The sequence below is a fragment of the Ptiloglossa arizonensis genome, chromosome 12 (assembly GCF_051014685.1).
Source record: "Ptiloglossa arizonensis isolate GNS036 chromosome 12, iyPtiAriz1_principal, whole genome shotgun sequence".
NCBI lineage: Eukaryota > Metazoa > Arthropoda > Insecta > Hymenoptera > Colletidae > Ptiloglossa > Ptiloglossa arizonensis.
The window spans coordinates 12,828,946-12,855,408 of NC_135059.1; the positions used below are offsets into that span (position 1 = coordinate 12,828,946).

Below are 26,463 nucleotides of genomic sequence, written 5' to 3' on the forward strand. Positions count from 1 at the left end.
GAATAAACGTTTGATTTAATAAAACTTCGTGAAAAAAGAGAAGCATATCCACGTGTTCCCTATTAATAAATCTTACTATTGCAATGGTTTTACAAAAACTTAAATAGTAAGGCAACAGGTAACGACCTAGTATCACGAGTATTCGAAACAGTGTCCATAGAATTATACGTAAACAGAAAAATAAATAGTAGTCTATCAAAATTTGTTCAGCCACAGCATACGTACTTAATTAAGTGTACACGTATCTGGAGAATATACAAAGTGGATTTTCTCAAAAATAAAGCCGTACGAAATAATTTTATTTTACATTTCCGACTTAGTCTCTAACGTAGAATTAAGTGAAATATAACCATAATTACTGGGACACCGTGTATACGAAACGAAGATTATAAACTGTTACTTCTGAGAAGCGCTTTAGAAGTAAACGAAAGACAGATAAGAACATTTTTCCGTCGTTGTATAATAAATACATCGCACGTCGTGTCTGAGCCTGTCGTGGTCGCTTCTTTGGCGTCTCACGGTTTCCTTGACGACGAGGGCACATTGTTCGAGAGAATTGGAGGGGGAAGCAGGCCCCCGAGAGGCCCCTACGTTGGGCCACGTTGGTACCAGACCACCGGTTAACTGCATCTTGAAATCTCGTGGCCGCTAATTCGAAAAATATCGATTCGAAAAAGAAACAACTTTACAGTCTCGACCTGTACTATCAGAAGGTATAGATGGTTCGGTTTAAAGTTCCATAACTTTGCCAATTTTTCCAATTTTATACGATCGTCGCTCTACGTATATTCTCCGGGTGTAAAATTTCAATAAAATACAAACAAACGATCGGGATCGATTTGCTCGTAAATCTTGGAACCGGACTGATCTCTCGAGTATCAGCTGTTACGGCTCCAAGGATCGTAATTACGAGTATCCGCATCCGCCGTGTTTCCTCGTTGATCGATGAAAGCGGTCGAGAACTTCACTTTCGTCAAAACCGAACGAAACTGTAGGAACTTTCCTTTCCTATCCTTGCACAATACGCAAGAAGCATAGGTTTATCGGTAATTTTCCCTTGCCGGTAAATTACCCCCTTTGCGATTGTCGGTCAGTAGAGGGCCCCAGAATCAGGAAGCAAATTTTACCCCGACGAATAAAAGTCATCGCGTGACCACGAGATACTCGGTTTTCTACGAACATTTAGCGAAATATACACCTGCGGTTGCGCAATGCGTTCCCCGGTAACGTGGAAAGTGTTGCGTTTCACGAAGCCGTGGACGTTTTCCACCGTTATCCTTCCACAGCTATAGATCAGCTACGCTAATGAGGCCTCTGTAACGGTATGTATTCCGTGCGTCGATACCGGTGTTGTATTACCGAGGACAACAATTACTGTCAATCGAGCGATTTGTTGGGCAACGTTCGTACGTAAAATACGATGCACGGTTGCGACCCACAGGCCGCGTTGTATTATAATACAGCGCTTGTAATAACCGCGCAAGCGCGAACAAGGGGAGATCGGTTCGCGTGACGCCGCGGCTGGCCGTTTAACCGAGGGAGGGGGAAACGAATTTTCAGCGCGGTACCTACTCGATAAAAGTACGCCTCGCGAAGGATTTTACCAAGCTAGAGTTACGACACGTCGCTTCGATGAGTTCAGGTTGCATCACGTCGCATTACGACTACTGATATAGGTTGTCAATGAGTCCGAGTGCACGGTACTCTGCGGCTTACCGCATAGCCACCTTCATCAACTTTTTGATGGCTTCCGAAGTCCGCTATAATAACAGAGATAATAATAATGGTAATAATAATAATGATAATAATAATAACGTGTAATCGTAGTGGATGTACACGGGGCGGTAAACTTTCCGCTCGTTTCTCGTACATCGCGGCACGATTTTCACGTTACTTTTACAACGCTTGTTAAACGGCCGTTGACTTTATTACGCGCGCAGCACCCTTTTTACGCGCGAACACGCGAAGACAACTCGAACTCGCACGCGCGCGATTCTGAAAAGGAAACGTGGGCATCTTTCGAGGGAACCCGATCTCCACGGACGATGAATCGATGAAAGAACGCCAATTTTCTGGAATTTTTATTTCTCTTCCGTTCTTCTTCGCTTCTTCGTTCGCGAAACGAAGAAAAGATGATTTTTCGCGGGAACGCGTTCTCCAGAGACGACGGATCAACGAAAAGCCCCCAATTTCCCGTATATCGTACGTTTCCAGCTTCTTGGACGCGCGCAATAAACGCTCGCTGGAACAACAACGAGGATGTCGTTGAATCTCGCGAAGTACAAGGAGTACTGTTACGGTTCGCGTTCCGTTACGGGGATAAAACGATCCGGTGCTATCGGATCGTGGAGATTTACGTCGACGCGGATAACAATATTTACGATCGCGAAATATCGATCGGGCCCGATAAACGCCACGTGTTCCGGCAAGGTCAACGAAACCGAACCGTTCGTTTCGGCGATCGATCGTTCGGCTCGCTCGCGTTCCTCTCCGTCCGTATTTTCACCGATCGGATTAGAGGAGTCGGTGCACGTCGAGGACAACGTACACGGATCTCTGGGTGACCGCTCTTGCGTATATACATATGTACGCGCAATAGCGGCAGATGAAGACACGCGAGTGCGGTCTGGACGGCCAACGTGAAACTCGAGATCCGCGCTTCGTGTTTTCCTGGATAATAAATTATTCCGCCGTCCGCGGAAAAGAAGCGTGGTTTCTGTAACAGTGCACCGCCCTTATTAGAAAGTATACGCACACCGGTGGGACTTTCGTTGCTCGAGATACGCGACATCCATGCGAACTCGTTCAACGGGGAGAAAAACGAATTTGGAAAATCGCGGGCCCGTTTACGTTCGTCCCTGCGTGACGATACAGGGCTGGGCTGTGCAATGCTAACCGAACGGGGGCTGATTCCACGTGAAAAAATTAAGAAAAAAATTTCCTATAATATTTTTTCATTCGTCGCCCCGTTTTCGAGAAAAGCGACTTTAAAGTTTCTTCACCTTTGCGAACGATTCAGTTGTCTATTCCTTTACCGCGGTTGTCTCCGAGATAACCAGTACAAACTGTTTCTACTGATAATTATTTATTTTATGCCTTATTTCTACTTTCTATCGCAATACTACGATACGGTATATTAGAAGTGTTGTTGGTATTGCACCATTTAATAGAGTGACACGAGATATCGTACGCTATGTTGATCGAGTTACAATTATAGGATATAACATTTAGATAAAATAAAAAATATTGTACGTACCGAGTAATTTGAGTAAAATTAGTTCGTTTTATTTAATGTGGAAAAGAGTAGCCTTTTCTACTCTTGTGGCGATACACTTTCGTTTATCGAGTTACTGTTTCGCGAACAAATTTGGCAAATTTGGACTTTCGTTGGTCGAGCTACGCGATATCTACGCGAAATCGCTAAACAGAGTGAAACCAATTGGGAAAATTAAGTGCGTTTCTACTCGTTGTTGTAACGTAATCGTTCTCCATCCATTGGGGCTTTTGCTAGTCGAGTTGCGCGATATCTACGCGAACTTGACAAAGAAAGAAAACTGAATTTGGAAAATCGGTAGCGGACGCGCTTCCGTTCGTTTCTGTAACGTAACCGCTCTCTACCCTGAGCTGCTCGAAAAGGTTCGAACGGGTCTTGTTAGGCGAAACGTAACAGTACACGGCGAGCGTTCCTTGACGACAATGGTCTCAGTCATTTACCATAATGTCACATTGTTCCCGAGCAGCATGCCCGAGGAACACACCCACGATTCTGTTTTGCTGTACGGTAGAAGACGGATACAACGCGCAGGCCTTGATGATTATTATAAAATCATTTTCCTTTCTACCGTGCCGTTGCACGAGGCCCCGATGCAAAGGAGCATTGTTGGCCTCCAGTTGCACCCCGCGTACGTGAAAACGATAACGCGCCGCGCGATGGTGTTGCACGCCGCGCACGGCGTACCGTATGCACGCCAGTGCAAATCATGAACGAGGTCGGGACTTTACCTTTTATCCTTTTCGATAATCGACCAACGATTCGATTCGACACGCGCCCCGCACCGATACGAACGCGACCGTAACCGTTTCTCGCATCGTACGCCTCGATTTCGAGCCGCTCGATTCATGGGAATCTCCGACCGGTATCCTCTATTATTTTATTATCTTCTTTTTAGCGTTCAAGTACTGTAGAATCGTACACTGCGTCATGGATCGGAAAAGGATTTCTACACCGTATCAAGGATCAAAAATTTATTTGTACACTACATCGTGGGTCAAAAAAGTAGGGTGAAATGGAGCAAAATTTTATGTAGCATCTGCCTAGTATCCGTTTAATAAATAATAATAATAATAATAATATCCAATCCATTGGTAATATCATATATTTAAAGACTCCGCGTTTATCGGTTCAACGTTCACGTCACTTCATCATCGCGATCTGAAAACTTTTATCAGGGTAAAACTTCCCACGTATCGAGATACGTGAGAGACTTTAATCACTTGCATCTCGAAAACTATCGAGTATCCACACCTAATATTTGATAAACATCGACGAGAATCTTTTTTACAATCGTTCCGCGAACGCACGTTAAAAATCAAAGTCGTCCAATTGGTGTCCTTCCCTCGTGATTGGAAATCGCGAACGAGGTCGACTTACCTTTTATCCTTTTCGATAATCGATCAATTCGATACGATTCGACGCGCAGCGATAGGAGCGCGACCGTAAACGTATTTCTCGTATCGTTGGACGATTTCGATCGTCTGGTACCAGGAGAATCTCGTATCGGTCGACGTACACCGTTTCGAAGAAACCGGACGATAACACGTACGAAACAGTGGTCTCTCGCGAACAAGAAGAGCGATGGTTTGATTTCGCGAATGACAGGGCTTTTAGCTTTCATCGTTCGGGGCGTGCCGGAGGGTACGAAACCTCGCCGAGATTTATCTTCGACTCTACAATTTGCTCTTTCCGACGCCCGACCGAGAAACGAACCGCCACGAACACCCGAGCGGGTTCTTTTCTCTTTTTTTTTTTCTCTTTCTTAACCGTTTTATCGTGTACCCGTTTTCACCTCGCGTCGTAAATCTTAAAAAGGAATACACCGGGCGTACGAAGTTCGCGTTAGAACGAGGGAAACGATCGTCGGGGATCTTTTTCGCTCGAGATTTTCCACACCCGATAAGAGCTTACAACGCTTCGAGAACTCGCCACGGGGGTGGAGCGGCGAAACGGGAGAATATTTTTCATTTCTTTTCGCGATCGGAACGAAATCGAGCTCGATTTTACCGAGGGCGCCGCGAAATACGTAACAAATTCTACGATCGTGTTCTTTTGTTGGCCAGGAGACGTATCGTTCGTCTTGTTAGCCGCCTCCACGCGCTACCGCGGTATCGCGGACATATCCACCGGTGGAATTGCGAGGCGTAAAGATCGCGAGGAGGCAGGAAAGCGAACTCATCGTTAACTCTAACGGTTCACGTGGATCTTGGTAGTCTCGTCTATGATCTTACGACCACGATCTTCTGCTCTTCCTTCGACTCGTGAACGTTACCGCCTATCTAACATTTAAATCGGTGAATTTATCGAACGATTTCTTTCCGACGATATCGCCTTTTCGTTTTTTCTTTCTTTCCTTTTTTCATACCGTTAGCACGGAAACGATACGGGCCGCCGGTTTTGGAATTTTTCGATCGAGACGATTCATCCTCGAGCGTGTTAAATCATTTCCCATCGAGTCGATTTATACACCGATCGAACCAGATTGTAAACCCTTTACTCCGTATCGTATTTAGCGCCGAATATTCGATCGGTGAATTGTTTCTCCAACGAGGGTTAATCGTCGTATAAAACACCGGAGCGTTATCTCGTTATTCGAATAAAGTTTCACCGATCCCTGGCCTTATCTCGTATCGAGTTTTCTCGTTGTATCGCAGACCCTCCTTCTTCTCTGCGCCTGTTTTTCCCCTCGTGCGGTTCTACGATGTTTTACATGGTCCGTAATCAGAGTCGTGACTACCGTTCGTTCGCACGATGGAGCCACACGAGGGATTTCGTTCGAGGCTGTTATGGATGGAGCTAGCCTTAACTCGCGATCAACTATCAACCAAGATCATAGGTTAGTTGGGGTCGGTACTCGTTTAACGCTTTTACCTTTAGCTAGATGCGTTAACGGATACCTAACCCATCAGTCTATGGGGAAAAGCGTTTCTACGCCGTGATCGGCTGCAAACTTTCCCGGGAATATTTCCTCTCGAGCTTCTTCGCGTTTCGACCACGAGGGAGGGATGAAACGATCCAGACTGTTAACGAACACTTTTCTCGCAGGATATTTACAAGATCCAGCATTTTTCCTTCCAACGAACCGACATCGATCGAACGACAACGAGGTTTGCAAAATTTGCACCACCTTCGAATCGACAATATTTTTAGTTCAGTCTTTGTTATTGGGTATTCAAAAATTTACGAGGAAATTTAATTATCCATCCATTCGACTAATCGTAGTTTTACGAACCGGTGCAATTTTTATGGCCACTACTGTACACAGAGTGATTCTAGAAACAAACCGAAGATATTTTCTGTAGGTAGAAAAATTTGATAGGGGAAAAAAGTTGAAACAATTTTAACTGGACTTGCATTTGTTCTTTCGTACGAATTAATCAATTCACGTGTATCGAGGTACGAGTATCGCGAAAGGAACGCTTGTACGAGATATTTCGTGCGTTAGGGAATTGCTATGTTTCGGCTGGTCTTTTGTCACGAACGATTAAACATTTTACTACTCGTTTTTTTTTTCATATTTCTCGTTACGGTTTCGAGCCGACTTAACAGCGACGGAATTAAAACCGATTCCTCGAGAGACAACTGTTACGTAACTTTACAACCGTGTAACGAGAAATAGAAAGAACCGAATAAGAAAATAGTTAGACTGTAACGGTGCGGTTTCACAGCTGCTGGAATAAAGTAATTTTCTGAAATAGAATATGGAATAACTCGTAAACTATTACCGCGTTTTCATACGTTGATACGTTTACGTACGGAACGAAGAGAGGAAACATTCGTGCAAAAAATGCATAGTTTGATTCGAAAGGAACAAGTACAAGTGCACACTGCACTTGCTTGCAGCGTTGCGCGACAAAAAAGATAGTCCCGCGGAATTCGATCATTTCCTGAACATCGATGTTTAACATCGTTGTTAAAAAAAGAGCTTGTCTCGGTTCGTGGAATCGCACCGTGCTATAGGATGATTCAGGAATGTATGTCTATACTTCGGGGGATGAATATACATATAAACCAAGGCGAGTTAAAAATATCCTACGAAGTTTATTTATCGAGTGTTTAAAAAGAAATCAATTTTTGGAGATTGTAAAAATACTCCTTTAAGGAAAACGTAGTACCGTGTTATAGAGTAATTAAAACGTTCGATATAATTCTCAATTTTTTCCAAGAGTCAACTTCTCAGCTCAGTACAGTACATTTTTGAATACACGAAAGATTTTAAACGACCCCGATATAAAAATGTCAAAGGGTGAAAGGGACACTGAACACTTTTCTCGATCGTTCGAACCTCGAAAACCAAGATGTACAGGATACACGTTCGTAGGGCATTTTTTACTTACCTTGGTGTGTAAATTTACCGTCACAAGTACGGACATGTATTTTTGAATCACTCTGTACAGGGAACTGGTAAGTTTACACGGGCAAGAAGGGTTTTAGTGCAGCTGGTACGATACAAGGGCAAGAAGATCGACGAAAGTACAGACACAGCAGCCTAAGGAAACCTAAAAGTTATAGCATCTAAAATTTATAACTACGTAGAGCTTATCCCTATGAAAAAATGAATTTCATAGCATTCTTTAAATCTACCAACTTACCAGCACTCTATAATACATCGATGCGTATCATCATCGCTGAAAAAAAAAGTACCATTCCTAATGTACTACAAAATGTACTATATTGTACCATAGAGAGCTGGTAAATTGACAATCAGGATGTCACAAGGGCGACACAGCGTCAGACTAGTCTAAGCAAACCTAAGAAACGATAGTTTCCGAAACTTGCACATTCTCGTAATTCATCCCGCCAAAAATCGATCTAACGGCATACCTGAGACTCGTCGAGTTACCAGCTCCATATGGTACATCGGATGTCCAGCGTCAGTGGTCGTCGAAAGAAGAGCCAGTCTCGGTTGGTCGAATCACCTTGTACGCGAACCAACCGTTTCGATATTAATAACATAATAACATCTCCACGAAGGATACCGCTCGTCGGTCATCTATACCGATCCAGCGGCAGATTACAGAAGCGAGGAACGATCATGAAGATGAAACGTACTTCTGTTCCGTTGTCTCTCTTTCTCCCTTGGTCTCTGTTCCCTTGTCCCGATGGCGGGAAACGAGAATCTGGACGGTTTCCGGTGGACAGCGGTGTATTTATCACCGTCACGGAATCGTTTTACGCGCGTGTTGATCTCGCGAGTCGATCGCTGGTTGCGAAGCCGTTCGCGTCGATTTAGCGATCCCATTCGTCATCCATTCTTGTCGCAATCGAGTTTATGCCGCGGCACCGTGCAACCCGATCGATATCTCGGATACACTCCTAATTACGAGCAATTTAAAAACAAACCCATTCGCCACAGAGAGATAAAAGCTCTCGTTCGCCGCGAGCTTGCGCTTGCGAAAGAATAATTAGTCCACTCGACTCACGTGCTTATCCACGGCCCGGTGAAATCTAAAGGTAACATTGACTCTTTGTTGGTATCGGGTCCATGACTGGTACGATCGTACCAGTCTCAACAACGATGGCTTACCTGCCGGCACTCCCCTTGCACTGGAGAAAGATTTGCCGCTGCATTTATTGTGGGAATGGAAGACTCGAGTAGCGAGGAAAACGCTCGTGAATCTCGTTACAGCCACTCGAAATATATATATACACACACGTATATATGCATATATATATATATAATATTGAATCTAACGGTTCGTTCCGTTGTTTAACGGAATCTGGGTAGAAAATGTGGCGTGGCTTCTGCACGGGTGGTTTAAATCTATTTCCAGCTGAACTCTCCCACGGGAAGCGTTCAATGAGTCAACGGTTGGTCGTTTGACCGCGTTTCCCCGGGCCGGTGTCATCGTTTTATATTTGCGCGCGTAATTCAACGTTACGGGGTTGACAAGACGCCGGTCGGTACAACACCGAGCCGCGAAACGTGTTCACGCGAACATGTTAGATCCTAATGGGGTATCGACCTTTTATACGTGCTATGACAAGTGCTGCTCACGTTCGATGAATCACGGACGATCTCCGCGAGGAACGCTGAAACCTAAATGCACGCGTCGAGCATACAGGTTCGCCACGCGGCACCGAGCCGAGCGGAGCGCTACGAAGCGCTACGGTGCGGAGCGGTGCGGAGCGTTTCCAACGGTTAATAATACTATCGCGTCCAACGTCTGGTTCCTAGTAGCTGCGCTGGAAAGGTCGTAAGACGTTGATCTTTCGCATTTTTTATTCGCCACGGCGAGCAACCTTTATTTTCACCGCTCGACGCTGATTGAAAAAGGCGGCGTTGCGGAATATGGTACCGCGTACGGTGAAATTCGTACATCGAGAATCGAGCGATATCGGCTCCTTGTAATGTATCGGGCAATCGTAGATATTATTGCCCGATAGTATTGCTTTACCGTAAAAAGGGTTTGACGTTTTATCTGGTTAAGTAGGTTACGCTATTACTCGCAGGAAAGAAGTCGACGGAGCGAGTGGTGACTGCAGCTCGGGTGGTGCAATCATCGCCGAGGCAAAAATCGCCGTAGCCTGTCTGCGTTCCCTTCCTCGGCACGAAGTTTAAATGTTAGCCACAATAGCGTGCCATGTCAGCTCAATCGTGTCGAAACAAACGGGCGAGAGGTTCGATAGACGGACCTTCTACTCGAGTTAAACCTGTTGTACGGCTCGGGTTAACGTTCCACGGAAAAACTCTACCGAAACACCACCCGGAAACCGTTTTACCTACTACCGATTACTAGTCGGATGCGTGCACAAGTGGGGGATGTGTTTTTACATTTTTTTTAAATTCTGCTCGCGCTTTTGATCAGCGTTCAAGGCTTCTCTCCGACTCGGGTCGTTTATTTTATCTTAATTTTCCTGGGTATGGTACGATATAGTCGTTACAGGTTGATGAGAATCGCGTCACCTTTGATTCAACGTTGACTATTATCCGACAATCTTTATTACTATCGAAAATTAACTAGATGTATACGGGAAAGGGAATGCGTCTTATTTTTTGTGTTCACGCTTTTTTCTCGTAATTTTCAAGGGTACAATGCGATATAGTTGTCACGAGGTTGAACGATGCCACAAGTTGATACGAATCACGTCGTCAGGCTTTGACTCAACTTTGACTATTACTCGGCAGTTTTTATTACTATCGAAAATTAAGTAGACGCATACGGGAGGGTTGTGTTTACCAATTTGTAAACTATATCCACGCTTTCCACGATCTTGTGTTATTCGCGCGACTTCTCCGACTCGAGATCGTGAATTTTATCATAATTCTCGAGCGTTTCGTACAATATGATATAGTTGTCGCGAAGTTGAACCAAACGATGCCACAAGTTGATGTGAATCACGTCGGCAGGCTTTGACCCAGCTTCGGCTATTACCTGGCAGTCATCGAGAGTTTCATTAACAAGGTTGAAAGTGCAATTGAGAATTGTTGTTACGGTCGCGTTGTTTCGAAAGGGAAATTAACGCATTCACCGCGGTAACGATAGGTAGGTAAGAGTCCGCAATTAGCGTAAAGGATTACTTTGTCGGTGGTCCGTCGTGCACGATTCACTTGAAGGTACTTGAGATGAAAGAACAGCTCGTAAGCCCAACAGTCGATGGTCTCGGTGCTCCGCGTTGCATTCGCCAGTTCGATCGACGCCGTTGCATCGGTTAAAGCGACTGCCTGCAGCCAGCGTTTCAACTGAACGAAACAAATACTTTTTCTTTTACGAAACAATCCTCCACCGCTCGCGCGGAACATCCGTGAAATACTCGACGTACGATTTGACGAAACTTTCTAGCTGCTCGTAAAACGGCCGCGTATTTCGCCATTTCTCTTCGCGCAGCGTATCAACCGATTATAATTAAATATTATTATTATTTCTTTTTCTCGGAGTACTCACGAGGGTCAGAAGTAACTCTCACCGATTTCAACCAAGCTTGTAGGTTTACATGTACAACATTCGTGACCGGAATTATGATTTGGAAAAATTGTTTAGTCGAGTAGCAGAGTATCCTCGTTCTTTTCATTGCTTCTGCGACGAATTTCATCCAAATTTAGATACAAGCATGGAATAAAATTGTTTCCCTACTTTCGTCTATTTGCTTACTATTACGGTTAGTAACACGTGTAATTGGCTTCTCAATGAAAAGCTACAAAGAATTAATTCGGATAAAAAATTCGAGATAACGTCGGAAGAGTGAAACTTCGAAGGGTAGTTTCACACTCGATTCTCCACGACTGGAAAAAAATATTACATTTCTTTCGTTTGTCGAAGAAGATGCAAAAAGTTTCGTAAAAATGTTCGTAAAAGTGTGTTCGCGAATGTTTGTGCGAGAAATGCTTACGGTGGTGGTGTCGGTGATGAGTTTCACTGCAGCGGGTCTCATAATATCGATAAGATTTCCAATGATCGTTGTATCCTTCTTGAGCGTGGTCACGTAAGTCGAGAGAGAGCTGTCCCAATTCGGCGAAGGACCGCATTGTGCGTTTTTCAGCTTGCGCCTTCGTCCAGGGATTAACGCGATTGGTCATTTTTAACTTCGGTGGGTAGGATATCGTCGATTATTCTTACCGTTGGAAGAACGTTGAAAGCACGTTGTCGATAATATACTGGGACGGAACAACGACAATTTTCTTCGTACACGTCGCCAAGCTGCTGACGATAAATGCTAAAAGTTGTCCAAGCGGTCCGGGTCTTCGGCGTATATTGCATCCAGTTACGCCCCGGGAACGATAGTATCTTCTTTTGCAAATTCCATGTCTCGATCGACTGCGATCACACATCGACAGAGAGTAGTAACTCGAAACTGGAGGGATCGAAGTGAAAGAGAAAATCCTCCATGTTACGCGGCCGCGCGCGCGCACACTAAATGCGATCTTAACGGGGGAGACTCGAACGAAAGGTTGAAATAAAAATGAACATTCGGATACGTTTTCGTTTGGTAAAACGTCGAGGAAACTTTTCGTCGTTATCCGTGTATATTCTTTAACGTTTCAAGATGTAGAAAATTTTTTTTTTCGTTACAATTTATCGATCCTTTGCGAAGTAATAAGTGTTATTGCGCGGACCTTCTCGTCGGTTACCTACAGTCTAGAATTTCTTTTTTACGTTAATCTAGAATGAAAATTAAACGGAATTTTTCTTCGCGATAGAATCACGTACCGTGTGTACTTAAATCCTGTTTAAAAACTATAAAATTAACGACGATACTTGGTTCTGGAATTTCTCTGAAATATCAAACTATTATGATAATAATCGGTTCTGGAATTTCTATGAAATTCCAGAGTATTGCGATAATAATCAGTTTTGGAATTTCTCTGGAATTCCAGAACATTATCATTAACTTTATAGTTTTTGAACAGTATTTAGGTTCGTACGATGCGCAATTCTGTTACGAAAAGAACTCCAGATCAACGTTTATTGCTTCGCAAAAAGTCGGTAAAACGTAACAAAAAAAAAAACATGTCACATCTTGAAACGTTAAAGAATATATATAGGAAAAGTGACGAAAAGTTTCGTCGAAGTTTTACTTTTAAAACTCACTTTTATTCGAACAATTCACTCGAATCTCCCTCGTTAATGGCTGGTTTTTCGCTATTAATTACCGCCGAAATCCGAGACGCTGTTCCCGTCCCAATTTTTCGTATTGGAAATTGTTGAATGGCACTTGGCCGTTCGTCCAACGATATTGTCGTTGAATTTACTATTTTTCATCGAGTCCGGCATGTACTCGTTGACGAAGTCGTTCAGCTCGATGATTTTGCTCGGGAACGTGTCCAAAGTGGTAAATGCCTGCGACAGGGGATACAGATAGTCGGTCGCCTTAAAGGTTAAGCGAATAATAACAAATTAATGCTCCGTACTTCTCGATGAAGACGCTCGAGACACGGCGCCTCGCCATTTGTCTGAGAAGTCATCACGATATTTCGCAAACGGTTGGCTAAGAAACGTAATCGGATACTCCGCGTAAATTTGGACTAGCGTTCATCTTGGCATCCCCGTAGGGTGAAAAACAGCGACCACGAACGTTCGAGTACCACGAACCAAGACACGGGGAAATTTCGACAACGAACGATCGCGATTCGGTGTGCCCATCGCGCTCGCAGACGTGAATTTATCCGTCGATTAGAGATTGTTAACATATTCACGTAGGGGATCACTCGTCACTGCCTGGAATTGCAAATTGAAGGAATTTTTGAAAATCACGCTCGATTAAATACTCTGCCTGAGATTCTATAAACGAGATATAAGTGAGTTAATGTACAGTGTCGAAACATTGATGCATTATTCAATACCAAGATGAACAATTGGGGCAAGATTTAATCTCTTTGGTTCTTTTGCTAGCTTTGTACGTTCTACAATTATTATTAATGTCTATACGACTGTATCGTAGAAATTATGTACGCTCGAACTATAATTTACAATTATTAAAGCCTCACGACGTTTCTACACTGTTCCGAACAAATGTTTCAACGTTTATTAACAAACTTAACTCGCTTCTAAATTTGTCTCGAATAAATTTTTTTTTATAACACATACCATTTCCGGATTACGACACTGGACTTAGTTGTACCGCGAAAATGGGATAGACGTGCGCTGAATCACTATGATTTTAAGTACATCAAATTTCAACGCCTTGTACGTTTTATCGTTTTTTCCATTGTAAAAAAATATTATGACACTTGAACTTTGAACAACAGTGGATGTACGAATAAGTCGACGGATCTAGACGAAGAACCCATTAGTTGGTTATACTTCTGGACCCTATGATATATAATACGTAATTTTTTAAAGTAAAACTTACGTTTTTGCACAAAATGGACATTTTGTTATCGATAAATAACGTAGTTGTACAGATCGCTTGGAAAATTCAATGTTGTCCATCTAAATCGCCAAAGTATCTCCCTATGAGTGAAGCATCTTCCGTAGACGTGGCGAACTTACGACCCGAAGGAACGTGATCGAAAAAAGTTGTAAAAATATTAATATTCTTCCGTAGCACCCGGTTGGCGTTCGTTTGCGCCGTGGTTACAAAAAAGGAAACGGTGAAAGTCGCGAGCATTTCGAGTGCGAGATACAATCGATGGATCTCGATTGCAAGGCCAACGATCCACGTTTACTTTTGCTCGAACCCGGTGTTTGTTCAATCATGCATCTTATATCACGCGTCGATAGAATCTCGTTCGAATCGGAGCGTGTACGGGGCATTCGGAGTATCCGCTCTTAAATGTCGTTCCCATTAATTATAGACGATTAACTCGTCCGTGATAAAGTAGGAAAGATCCCCAACGGGGTCGATGTCTGAGTACCAGAGGTATTCCCGTAAAACGTTGTATAATGCTTTTAATCTCATCGATTTCGCGATAAAATCAACGCGGTGGTACACCGCTGTACGGTTAACGGTGTTTTAATTATTAATAAAACCCGCGTCTTTCCGCGTTCGCGTTTTCGTAGCGTGTGCATCGATAGATACGAGCTGGGTGAAAAGAAGGACTATCCACGTCGGACGAAACGTAACGTTTAATAGCGTATTTATAAGCGGTGAATATTTAAAAGGCTCCCCTGATAGATTGTATACAGATACCACGCACGCGGTCGTATTATTGCGAACACAGGGCCGTTTTCTGCGAAACAGAGGCTCGAGATAAATAGTGTAACGAGCGATTCGCCTTGCGGTGTATAGGCTGCATTCAAAAGCGGGACGGTTAATGAGAATGCAATGGGCGCCTTAACTCCACCTAGGATCGCCGAGCTGGAAACGGATGTGCTTCCAGATTTTTCCTAATTAAGATGTGGCCGGTGCAACTCCATTACGTAAAGCAACCATCTTGATTTACCGTTCGACTCGACGGCGATCTGGCTGCAACAAAACCTTTATGGCCACGAGAGAATTGGAAGGACTCGAAAAGAGGAGAGGCGGAGACGAAGGGCTGCCGGTCTTGTTCCACCTTCGTTCGCTTCTGTTTCGTCCTCGTCTTCCACGTCTCCTCGTTCGTCTTCTCGTCCTTCTCTGTTCCTGTCCTCTCCTCTGGCACCCCCCCCCCCTTCCCCCATCCCTCCCTCCCGTCTCTCTCTCGCTCTCTCTTCTTCTTCTTTACGTTCGTGTCCGCGAGTTTCGCGAAGGTGCCGAGGTGAGATCTTCTCAAAGATCTACCTACGATGCACGACCACTATTACTGGCAGTGCCAAGGGCTGCCTGGAATGCGATGCAAATTTTATACGAATCGGTTACACCACGACCCGTCGAGTACCTCTTCGAATCCGAACCTTTTGATAGGCTCGGCGAGATCGTTGAATGCCAAATGGCGACCTTCGGCGCGAAAGGAACGTTCGTCGAGTCCCTTTATGCACTCCTCAAACGTTATCGAACCAGGCATGGAATACTGGCTTCGTTTCAACCAGCGCGGGATGGATTTACGCCGCGAGATCGCCCAGCCGTGCCGTGCCGTGCCGAGCCGAGCCGAGCCGAGCCGAGCCGAGCCGAGACGGGACCTCGCGACGCAACGCGCCCGGGCTTAGAAATCTGAGCGAGTAACTGGAATCGCTCGCGGAACCACGGATGGTAAACAGGTTGCCGTTTAAGTCTGACATCATACCGGGCCACGAGAAAAATATACGGTAAAAACTGGACCTTATTAACAATTTAACGAGTTTTACAATAAGATACGCAACGAGGTCGACGAAAAGGTCCGCGCGCGTTGATTCTAAAGACCGATACGGCTGCTGGCGGCTGACAGTGCGACCAAAGACGGCCTCGAGCAGAACGAGAAGGAGGAGGGAGTAAAGGAAAAACAAGGAACAGAAGAAGAAGAAGAAGAAAGAGGAGGAGGAGAAGAAGAAGAAGCAGAAGAAGAAGAAGAAGAAGAAGTCAGGAGGTATCACGGCCGAAGACATTTCTATGCGCGCCCACTGTCAGCGAAGATAACTTACGACTTGGCGGAATGGTAATGGCCGTGGCAGACATTCCGTCCTGTTGCAGATTTAATAGACTCGTCCTGATAGGGGGCTACGGAACGTGTCACCGCTCGTGGCCAACCCGAGTAGAGCCAATGATTTACCGATGGACGAGTCTTGTCAACGCCACGACGATTTTGAATCCTTACCGAGAACGTGCAAAATCGATCGATAAGGAACGAATAGGCGACGATATCCACCAACCAGATGCGTTTCGACGATTTCGAGCACAATCGAGCGGAAACGGTTCGCGTTCGTTTTCGAGCGATTGCAACTCATCGACGCGCGACGCGTCCAGCTCCTCCGAGTTGCAACGCGCTCACATTCGTGAGTCTGAGTAGTACTCGCAACGGAGAAGACGGTCCGTGAGCGAAAAAAACACAGGGGAGAGAGGAATCGTCTATTCGTATTAGTCGTTACGACGCAATACATTGTTACTGTTGGCTAAATTGAATCGGTGGAGAAGTCTACCGCTCGAACGAAACGAAACGTGATAAAGCGAAACGCAACGATAGAGTTCGCGATCTCGAATACTTTGCTTTTGGATATTATCTTCAATCGACTAATTTTAGAAATTGTAGCGTTACTTTCATCATTTTGCACTAACAAATACACAAATATACGAACCAACTGCGAGGAACCCGATAGACGACGAACCAGGAACGCGTGCAAGATTTTTCGATTTCTCTCGATTGCTTGTCCCCCGTCGTTCGTTGTTCCCGCAAGTTTGCATTTGCTCGACAAAGTCTCGGTTTCATCTCCGCGACGCTCCGAGAACGGGCGCGAGGGCGCTCTCGACATCGTCGCGTCGTTTCGTTCCGAGTGCGAGGCGATAATGAGGCTGCAAGATAGGTTCATTGGCTCGTATCCTGGCCATCGAAACCATCCACCGGGAACGTATCCTTCTTCTCGGTTCAGTCGTTGGCTCTATCCATAGTTTAAAAACGAGAGGGACAGCCGCCGTAGGCGCGCCGCTGAACCAACCGAGAGACACAGCGAGAGATGTCTCGTTGCGAGGCGCTGGTCTTCATTACGAGTGTTAATGAACCGTCACTCGGCGCATCACTTAGCACCTTGTTTCCAGAAGACTTTATCGCGACAACGAACGGATTGACGGTATTGCGCTCGAATCGCGATGTTCAAAGCAACATCGCGTCCGATAGAAGCTCGAAACCTCCTCGCGTTACTTCTAAAACTCCCTCGTTAAATGCCCAAGTTTCTTCGGGAAGATTAACCTCTTTCTATCTTAAAGATGACTACAGTCAACACTCGTGCGAACGTCTGTAAGTCCTAGCGTTGACTATACGCAGCGTCCATGTGAACATCTGCGGGTTCTAGGGCCAACTATTGTTGGTGTCCATGCGAACGTTTGTAAGTCTCAGCCCTTTTTCCTACGTACCTAAATACATCGTAAAATTAACGAAAAGTAGCCGAAGGAAGAATTTTCATTATTTGAAATCCGATGTTCATCAACACCGAGAAGTTTAAGATTAAACTTCGCTTAATCGAAGATGGCTCGTATCTTCGATTGTTCAAGAAATGCACGCTCGGGCATACCAACACCGGAACGAAAGGGACGAGAAGCTCAATCCGTGTACCACTTGGCAATAGGGACCTCGCGAAGCTCCCCGTGTGTATTTCGCGGTATCGAACAGCTTAATTCCTAGACCATGGGATTGGCCCGAGTTACGGAGCAATTGGCACGTACAGGCGAGTTCCTCTACCCTCGCGACACCACCGAGCTGAATTAAGTTCTCAGAAAGATGTGTCTACTCCCCACTCGAGACTGGCCGGCCATTTTCTAACGCACGGCTAATCTACCGCTCGGTTAACGCTTGTTTACGCGTCGCGTCCCGGCACTCGTAAAATAAATCGCGCGTACGAAACGATTCGGTGACCGTGCATAGACACAGCACGATATTCGCGCAAAGCCCCTGGCGTGTCGTTACCCGACCGAGCGACAACTCCAGCGCGCTCGAACGTGCTCGCTCGCCGGGGCACGCGATCCTGTTTTATCTGTGCTCGCGCGAACGCCGCACGCCTCTACGCACCTATATACCCCTTATTTTCGAGTAATCGCATGCAACTTCCAGCCTCCATTTACATACACGTGCGCGAAACCGCGGTTAAACGTGGACACGGTGACCCTTTTTGCGAGACGCGATAATAAAGGTGGCTCTCGGTGGTCGACGAAGCTCGAAACGGTAAAAAAGACGAAAAGCTCCGAGGAGGAATCCCGGTCTGTTCTCCGACCGCGAAAAGAAGACCGACGAGTGTTTACATCTCGGCTTTCCTTTACTACGAGGAGCTCGTAAGTTGTCGAGTCTTCGTGAACCGAGTGACGGAGAGACATAGGAGTGGGGCTTTACTCTGCCCAATCCTCCCCCTCGAGGGACCTCGGCGCATAGAAGTAGAATCTTCGTATCCGCGGGAAATGGACGCTGACGTCGTTGAAGAGTTGGGTCACCAGGATTAGATTACCAAAGGTACGTGAATCTTTTTGTTTCGAAGATAATTAACGTTTTGGGTGTGCGTCTACGCCAATGCGTCCCACTTGTCCTTATCGCTTCGTCTCGCTCTGTTTCGATGCTTTTCTTTCGCGACTTCGTCACGCGATAGACTCGAATATGCGATCACCTTAGCTAATAACCAAAATGCGTGTAATTCGGGGAAGTACAACCGATTCGATTTATCGGCAATTTGCGATCTCTGTATAGTACAATCGACCAATTTATCATCTCTACAGAATACAGTCTACCAACTTATGACCTCTGCATAGTACAGTCTACCAAACAATCTCTACATAGTACACTCTATCAATTTACGATCTGTACATCGTTCAGTTTACCAGCTTCTTTATCGTCCCAAGCGTCATCACTATTGACCAAGGTCTGCGACGAAGATCAATAGTAATCGATAGCGGGGTAGCAGATAAACCATTAACTAGAGTGGAGACGAAAACATTGGTCAATCTTCCTCTTACCGACCCAACAGTACCTCCGATAGAAGAGTAAGAACCGAACGATAACGAACAACAACGAGCTTTCCCTTTCATCGACGACGAACAACGAACCCTTGACCCATTGCTTTTCGCAGAGACAATTATCATCGATAAAAATCGGTTCTAACGTTATGTGCACGATACAAAGCGCAACCCAGTCACATCGTAAAACAACGGGGTCGATGCGAACCGGCATAAAGCTCAATAAAGATAAACTTAGCCCGGCTGGTGTCTATATTTAAACTCGCGCGATTGTCGCCCTCGCTTGGTCGGATTGTTCGAAATGCTCGCGGCGCGATGCAAATCATGGGGACGAATGTAGACGGATTTCGTAATCGGGAGAAATTCTTCACGTGCCGTGACCTTCTTCCGTTGGATCAAAACGATGGGCGATCGAATCTCCATCCGAAGAAGTTTCGAAACCTTCGAAACTACCAAGTTTCGAATCGTCTCGAACAGCAATTCCACAAAAGAAATGTTAGAATAACTGGTAGTCCTGTTTGGACTACCCTCTACACGAGAAACACTCGCTTCTTTGGTGCTCGATACCGACCACTTATAAGGGATGATACTAAACTTTTCAGAGGAAAGTTACTTTTTTTTTAAATAGATCCGTCATCTAATAAATTACCTGTCGATTGTTTATAAAATTGAAAAACATTTCACGGGAACAGTAAGTTTATATAAATATTTTTCTTTCAATTGCTTAAATAATGTTTCGTAATGTTTCTCATGTTTTCGCGGGACTATTTTAACTATTGACTGTTTTTCGTTGGAAATAATTTCGAAACATTCTCAATTTCTTGAAATTTGTTAAACCAGAGGTTGTAAGTCACTTGGTTAATTAATCGCGCGTTAAATGATAAAAATCCGAAGATTGACCGACCAAGTGATTTACGGAAAAAATTTGAACAAAATTTCACAAAATACACAACGATCGACAAGATTGCGATCTGTGCGGTGTTTAATTTATTTGCAAAATAATAAATTAGTAGTTTAAAATCGATTTTATCGATAAATCGTGGGTTGTTTACATTTATATGTGGGTCGTTGCGATATATTCATCCTCGGAAGGATCTCGGTGGCTTAACTTTTGAAGAATGATTTATGGCCTCGTTAAAATTCATCTTCCCTGCATATTCATGCTCGACCGAAAGTAAAGTCAGATTTGTCAATCTTATCCGGCTCATGGTCGCCCGTGAGAAGTTCTTCATCAATTCCAATTTGTGAAAACATGCTACGCACGAAGCAATAGGCATACTGACGGTCGTAAACGATCTCACTTACCAACGAACACATCGTAATACTCAACACGATATGTTTTTTTGTCAGTTCTGGTGAACTCTTCTTTAACTTGGTAACTATCTTAAGCAAGTCCTTCCCGAGTGTCACCCATAACTGAGCGCACCCTAATGGCCTTCCATGGGGTAGATGTCCCCATAACTATCAGTGTCCCTGTAACTACCAGTTAAACTATTTTATTTAGTAACGGAACAGTCGACGATGAATCGTAAATAAAACAGTTTTAATACTAAAATTGGAATTCGTTTTTACGTAACAATACGTAGACGTTGCATATTTAATTACGCTTAATACTTAAAAATAAATATTAGGAAGTGAATGCGCTGTTCACTCTTAACGTGAATAGAGAGTATGAAAATTGTTGTAATGTATCGAAGGCAATAATTGTACTATGCTATAGAATGAAAAGGCAATAATTTTACTATTCGTTCTACATTTGTCACGCAAACTGATCAATGTTAATCTTTAACCAAGACTAGTTCGAATTCAGAGCTCATCCTTTTTTCTCAAAAGAGAACTCTACTTTTATTTTCAAAGTTACGAAACATTTCGATATTTCGAAAGAAAGATTCTTTGAACGTACACAGTAAGAGATTCGAAGCGATTAGAGAGCTCAGATCACGGATTCGAAACAATTTGATCGGTCTTGATCTATTTAGCCTTCGGGTATTCTACGCTTTGCGTAGACGAACTGCGTCACAGACTCGGTGATTTGTGTTATGACCATAATATTTTCCGTGCAATGTATAGAGAGTGTCCGTTGGCATTTGGAAAGTACGGATTCTTGATATAAAAATAAGAAAATAATTTCACGTAAACGTAGATACAATTATCAACATAGACAACTAACGATACTCGTAAATTAATTTGCCTTTTCCCCGTCTAACTTCGAAGATACGTATATGGTCCGATACAAATAGTCATATGTTCACCATCGGTAGTTCTAATGTTAAGGCCGAACGGGTTAAAAGCTGGCTTCGTCTCGACGGATTGCTGGGCGCCAGCAAATCGTTTGTCGTCGTTGATACGAAACAATGGCTCGGGTAAAACGCGAATACGTTTGATGGTACGCGATCGTGAAATAAATTGAAACTCTTTTGTTCGCGTTTCTCGGCGTACGTGGCGTGCTCTTTCATCTTCCTAATTCGTACCGCGTGCGCGTGGAAGCGGGACCGGGCGGGGCGAGAAACGGGGTAAAACGATTTATCGTTGTCGCGATCGCGTTAATTGAGTTGACACCACACGCACGACGTTGACACTCGACGAGCTCTTCGTCGTTCTACGGATGAAGGATAACCTACGGTACAATTTGCGTGGCAAACAATCGACCGTGTTTTCCGTGAAATCCAGAAATTCGCGTTAGTTTCGTTCGTCAGGCTTTACGCTTCCATCATCGAATCAAGGTTGGGGACACACGAGCGTTGTACAAATACATTATAGTACATTAAAGTTCACGCACTACGAACGTACGTTCATTTTTCATCGATGTATTTACGCTAGGACGCGCATTAGGACACGTCGATGCACGTTTTACGATTTGCGTATACAACTGACTCGGCGGATCACGCGAACGTGTCGTCAGTTGTCCATTTGCGTGGCAATCGTGCTAAACAGGAGATATTTTCCATCGATCGTCTCAGATTTTTGTGTTGCTGTAGATATTAAAAGAATTATAACTCCAAGAAGGTTTTCTAAAGAATTATTAATTAGAGAAGTATTGTAGGATCATGTACGAAACGTTACCGTATCGCACGCATCCTTTCCGCGTTTCCTTTGCAACTGACGCACGAGAAGCAACGCTCGCGCAACTGAGTAGCAACGTTCGTAGCAAGTCGACGTCAGTAGCAACGCGCGTCGTTGTTTCGACGCTCGTGTGCCCCTAGACTCGAGGGAACGACGCAACGACACCCGCACGATTACGGTTCGAACAGAGGATGACCACTGCACGACGGAAGTTCGGTAGATTCGATCGTTGACAGCCGGTCGAGCCGCCGCGATACCATTCCCGTAAGATCTGTGGTAGTGGGCGTAAGGAGGAGAACAGGACGTGTAAGATTGCGAGACATCTTTGTAGAGTAACAGGTTTACCGCGAGGTAAAAAATAATGGAAGGGTTCAACGGAGTTAGTTTATAGTCGGTTGATTATACTGACCCGAGGCAACTGGTAGCGCGTGTTCGAGAACAGTCTTTGCCCGACCATCTGTCAGCGCATCTGCTCACGGCGTACGATTAGATCGTTTCTCGATACCTTTCCATCGTGCAATTACCTTTTCGCTGTATATTAAGCGTTATACCGTGAGATTTATCGACGCGTTGAATCATGAATCTCTAAATAGGAAAATCGTTAACACTGTTTTCGTTTCTATCGTGGAACCGATAAGCAGCCCGCCATGACTTATTATAGGAGGAGCGTTAATACGATGTAAAAGCCAGCCACGGATGAATAACTGGAGGCAGGCCAAGGCGAAGATTGGTACGTCGTGAGCTTGCCGTAAAGTTGCAGCACTCTGCCGGCGTAACGCCGTGGCGAATCTGCTAGCACCTATCTGAAATGGCATCTGGATTTTTACAGACACCCGTGTCCTGCGAGCCGCGATATCGCGTATAGTATTCACGCTACGTTAGAGCTTGCCGTGCTTCCACGCAGTGTCTTGCACGCTAATTACAACGTATCCGCGGCTGAGATTGAACGCGGGCGATATTTCATATAGGACAGAACGCTCTCGCTTGCGCAACAACGTCTAATAATGATTGCGAAAGCGATACGTAAGCACCCGAGGTTCCCGCAAGGGGATCGAGGCCGAAGAAAGTGCGAGCGGTCCGGTCCGCTCCTCTCTGGAGAGAAAAGGAGGAGCGGATCGTGTCACGCGATACCAAAACGGAACGATTCGCGGATACGGTCAACCATTCCGGAGAAACGTTCCACGAACCTCCTGGAGACGATTCTTACCAACGATAAACGCGAAAATTCTTACTTTGGATTTTCCTTTCGCGAGTGAAACACCATCTACTTTGTCTCGGAATGCTTTCACGAAGCGATTTCGACGCGCATCTTGCGTATTTACGTCTCTCGGTGCACCAGTTAATACGGTTCTCGGATAACTGGGGATTCCAACGAACGTGGAATCTTTGGCTCTTCAAGAATATTTTTCAACGTTTAATCCGTTACAAATTCTCCACTTTTCTTTAGCTCTTTCCAACGCTCTGAAATCAACGTTCGAAGAATTCCAGGGTTTTTCGTGTAAATTAATTTTGAAGCCCGTTTCGTAGTTTCGTGGAGTAGTTTTAAGGTAATTCCGTTGAAAAGGAATGGAAAAGGTAGTTCAATAAGATAGTTCGTCGTTCAGAGAAGAATTCCTTGAACCGTACGAATCATTTTTGCGCTGTTCTTACAGCGAACCATGATTAAAGTCATAAAGCAACGCGCGTCGGAGATATTCGTATTTATGTGCTGGAGACTCCACAGTTTTTAACCAGAAGCTTTATCGTTGTTAATGCGAAATAAAACTTCCAGAACAATTCTGACCGAGGAAAACAAAAGCTATCAAATCGTATATAACGCAGTACGAGTTTTTATTGGAAGAAATTTATTATAACGACCGCGTGAACTTATCGGTTAACCCAATATTTTGGGTACGTGGCTACGCCAATGAGTTCCACTGGTTATTGCTTCGTCTCGCTCTGTTTCGATGCTTTTCTTTCGCGATTTCGTTACGCGATAGACTCGTATACGCGATTGTCTTGGCCAATAACGAAAATGCGTGTAATTCAAGGTGGAACGACTGATTCGATTTATAGAAAACTTACGATATCTGCATAGTACAGTCTACCAAATTATAATCTTTGTATAGTACAGTTTACCAACGTACAATCTCTGCACAATGCAGGCTACCCAACTTAGGACCTCTGGCTATCTCAAACATAGTTTTAGACTTCTTAAATATTGTTCAATTATATCTGCTTTGCAAATAAATATCGGTAATTTTCCTTCTATTGTGCAATATTTGAAAATTTCTATTTTTAAGTGAATCTTCGTAATTATATAACTCAAAAGGCATAGGACAATTACTGTGCCCAGCTACAAGGCGAAGAAATGCTGTACTCTTTCAATATCGTCAACACTAGATTCACCAACCAGTCAAAACGACCAGTTCTAACCTCTTTCACAATGAAACTCACTTTAGATTCCATAACATGTTTTCCAAGGACGTTATGACTTTTTCTATTCTGCACGCGCGATCAGTTTTATAAATTCCCCTTTTTCCTCGTCGATTAGTTTCTTTTTTTAAAATACGTATACCTCAATGTTCCAAGATGTATCAGCGGTACTAGCGTCAATGTCCCATTTGTATCGCACAGACCGAACGATACTGCCATAACTTACGAACAGAGTCACTAGTTGCCTTACTGTGTCGCGGAGCAAAGCGTTTCAGCGCTCATCTCTTGCGTATTTGCGTCTCTCGGTGCAATTGCTCCGGCTATTCGATTCGATTCGCTGCTATAATTAAGGTATCATAGGACGCAAACAGCCTGCTTGCGCAAGACTACAAACACCCCGGGACAGTGTACCCGTACGTATGAAATGGATACGTGCAGGCAGTTCTCTCTCGCGAGTGAGAACGAAGGCGCGATCGCAATTGGTAGCGCGAGTGCCTTTCTAATTTTCGCATGGCGCAACGCCACGATTCTTCCTCTCCGGGACCGAGTCAATTAGCATTTCTGGTTAATCGCATTCCCGCGAATCTACCTTAATTGCGATCACCCCGTAGATGTTACGGCACGGATTTCGTATCGGAGTCGACTCGAGGAGTAGTCACTCGGTGGTGCACTTGGCATTTAACCGGTCGGTCGGTAGTTAGGTATGCGTTTATTATATCTCACGGTCCAATAAGTAAGTAAATCGCAACGCGCCAGAAATTGTCGCGAGATTGCTCGCGCGAGTTGTCGTACGCCATTAGCGTAACTCTTCGCGTCGGTTAACAATTCCGTTGCGGAGAGTTGCCAAAAAACCAGCCTCTCGAGATACAGTTCGTCACCTGTGCACCGCACCGGTGCTAATTTCTACGCAAATTGATCTCCCGAAAGTTACGGCTCGCCTCGAGGTGTTCGTTTTCTTTTTTTTCTCTTTTTTTCGCGCTCTGAAACATCCTACCTTTGAAACACCCTACCTCTGACACGCTTTAGCTTTGAAACATTCTACCTTTGAAACACCCTATCTTTGAAACACTCTACCTTCCAAATACTTGACACCCTACCTTTGAAACATTCCACCTCTAAAACACCCTTCCTCTGGAACAGCCCATAGCCATGACGCTAAACTTCAATGTACGTAGACACCTAGCTCTAAAACACCTTGTATATTTACCTGTAGACGCTAATTACGTCCGTTGGTAAGAAAGAGATTAAAAATAGTTTAGGTAAGAACGGTATTGGGCAATCCTGGGCCCGAAAGGTTTCACTTCGGAACGCAATCCTGGCCCCGAAACGTTTCACTTCGGCACGTAGCCGTAACTACCGCGCGCGGTTACTCGGGGCCTTGTTTGCTCGCTTCGGGCCCGATGGCTCTGGCAGTTTGAAGCCGTCCCTATTATAGTCGAAGCTCCAGTTTTCTTCCGCTTATCGCGCGGCAACCATCTAAATGTTGTCGTCACGTAAGAACCATAGGGTAGATCCACTTACGACGGATGCGCGAACCCGTTTGGCGCATTGTGCGCGGCCTGCAGGATAAACCCAGGGCCTTGTACGAGCCTGATTAACTCGACGAACGTTCACCGATATCAACGAGAACAAAACTGCGTTATGGGTCTACCGAGGTATAATCGTGGCTCGCGGTTCGTGCTTAGGCACGACTTTTATCATCGATATCTCGAAACGGTCGGGGCCTGATTTAACATTACGATCGTTCCGATATCAACGACACGGTTTGCCAACGCCGGGAAGCCGTC

At 44.7% G+C, this 26,463-nt stretch overlaps 1 protein-coding gene and 1 long non-coding RNA gene across 3 annotated transcripts; both read right to left on the reverse strand.

Moving 5' to 3' along the window:
• Positions 1–10,494: 10,494 nt before the first annotated feature.
• LOC143153321 (uncharacterized) lies at positions 10,495–14,186 on the reverse strand. Its single transcript, XM_076324356.1, has 8 exons — positions 14,066–14,186; positions 13,801–13,986; positions 13,125–13,431; positions 12,867–13,053; positions 11,833–12,067; positions 11,606–11,762; positions 10,797–10,958; positions 10,495–10,650 (listed from the first exon to the last, which is right to left on the reverse strand). Exons 3-8 carry the CDS (start codon positions 13,176–13,178, stop codon positions 10,495–10,497), a joined length of 951 nt encoding a protein of 316 aa, XP_076180471.1. The 5' UTR covers positions 13,179–13,431; positions 13,801–13,986; positions 14,066–14,186.
• A 5,959-nt stretch (positions 14,187–20,145) lies between these two features.
• On the reverse strand, positions 20,146–24,917 carry LOC143153411 (uncharacterized). Of its 2 annotated transcripts, none has more exons than XR_012993812.1 (2): positions 24,819–24,917; positions 20,146–20,677 (listed from the first exon to the last, which is right to left on the reverse strand). It is a non-coding gene; the product is annotated as an uncharacterized LOC143153411 (long non-coding RNA). The 2 variants fall into 2 exon arrangements; XR_012993811.1 differs by having other exon boundaries at positions 24,698–24,888.
• Positions 24,918–26,463: the final 1,546 nt, after the last annotated feature.

Excerpts from the sequence above, each read along its gene's own strand:
- LOC143153321 (XM_076324356.1), bottom strand. The coding sequence starts at position 13,178 with ATGACTTCTCAGACAAATGGCGAGGCGCCGTGTCTCGAGCGTCTTCAT. Across the intron at positions 12,068-12,866 it reads CAGCGTCTCGGATTTCGGCG|TTTCGAGTTACTACTCTCTG; the intron begins GTAATTAATAGC and ends CGATCCCTCCAG. Across the intron at positions 10,959-11,605 it reads TCATCACCGACACCACCACC|TTGAAACGCTGGCTGCAGGC; the intron begins GTAAGCATTTCT and ends TGTTTCGTTCAG.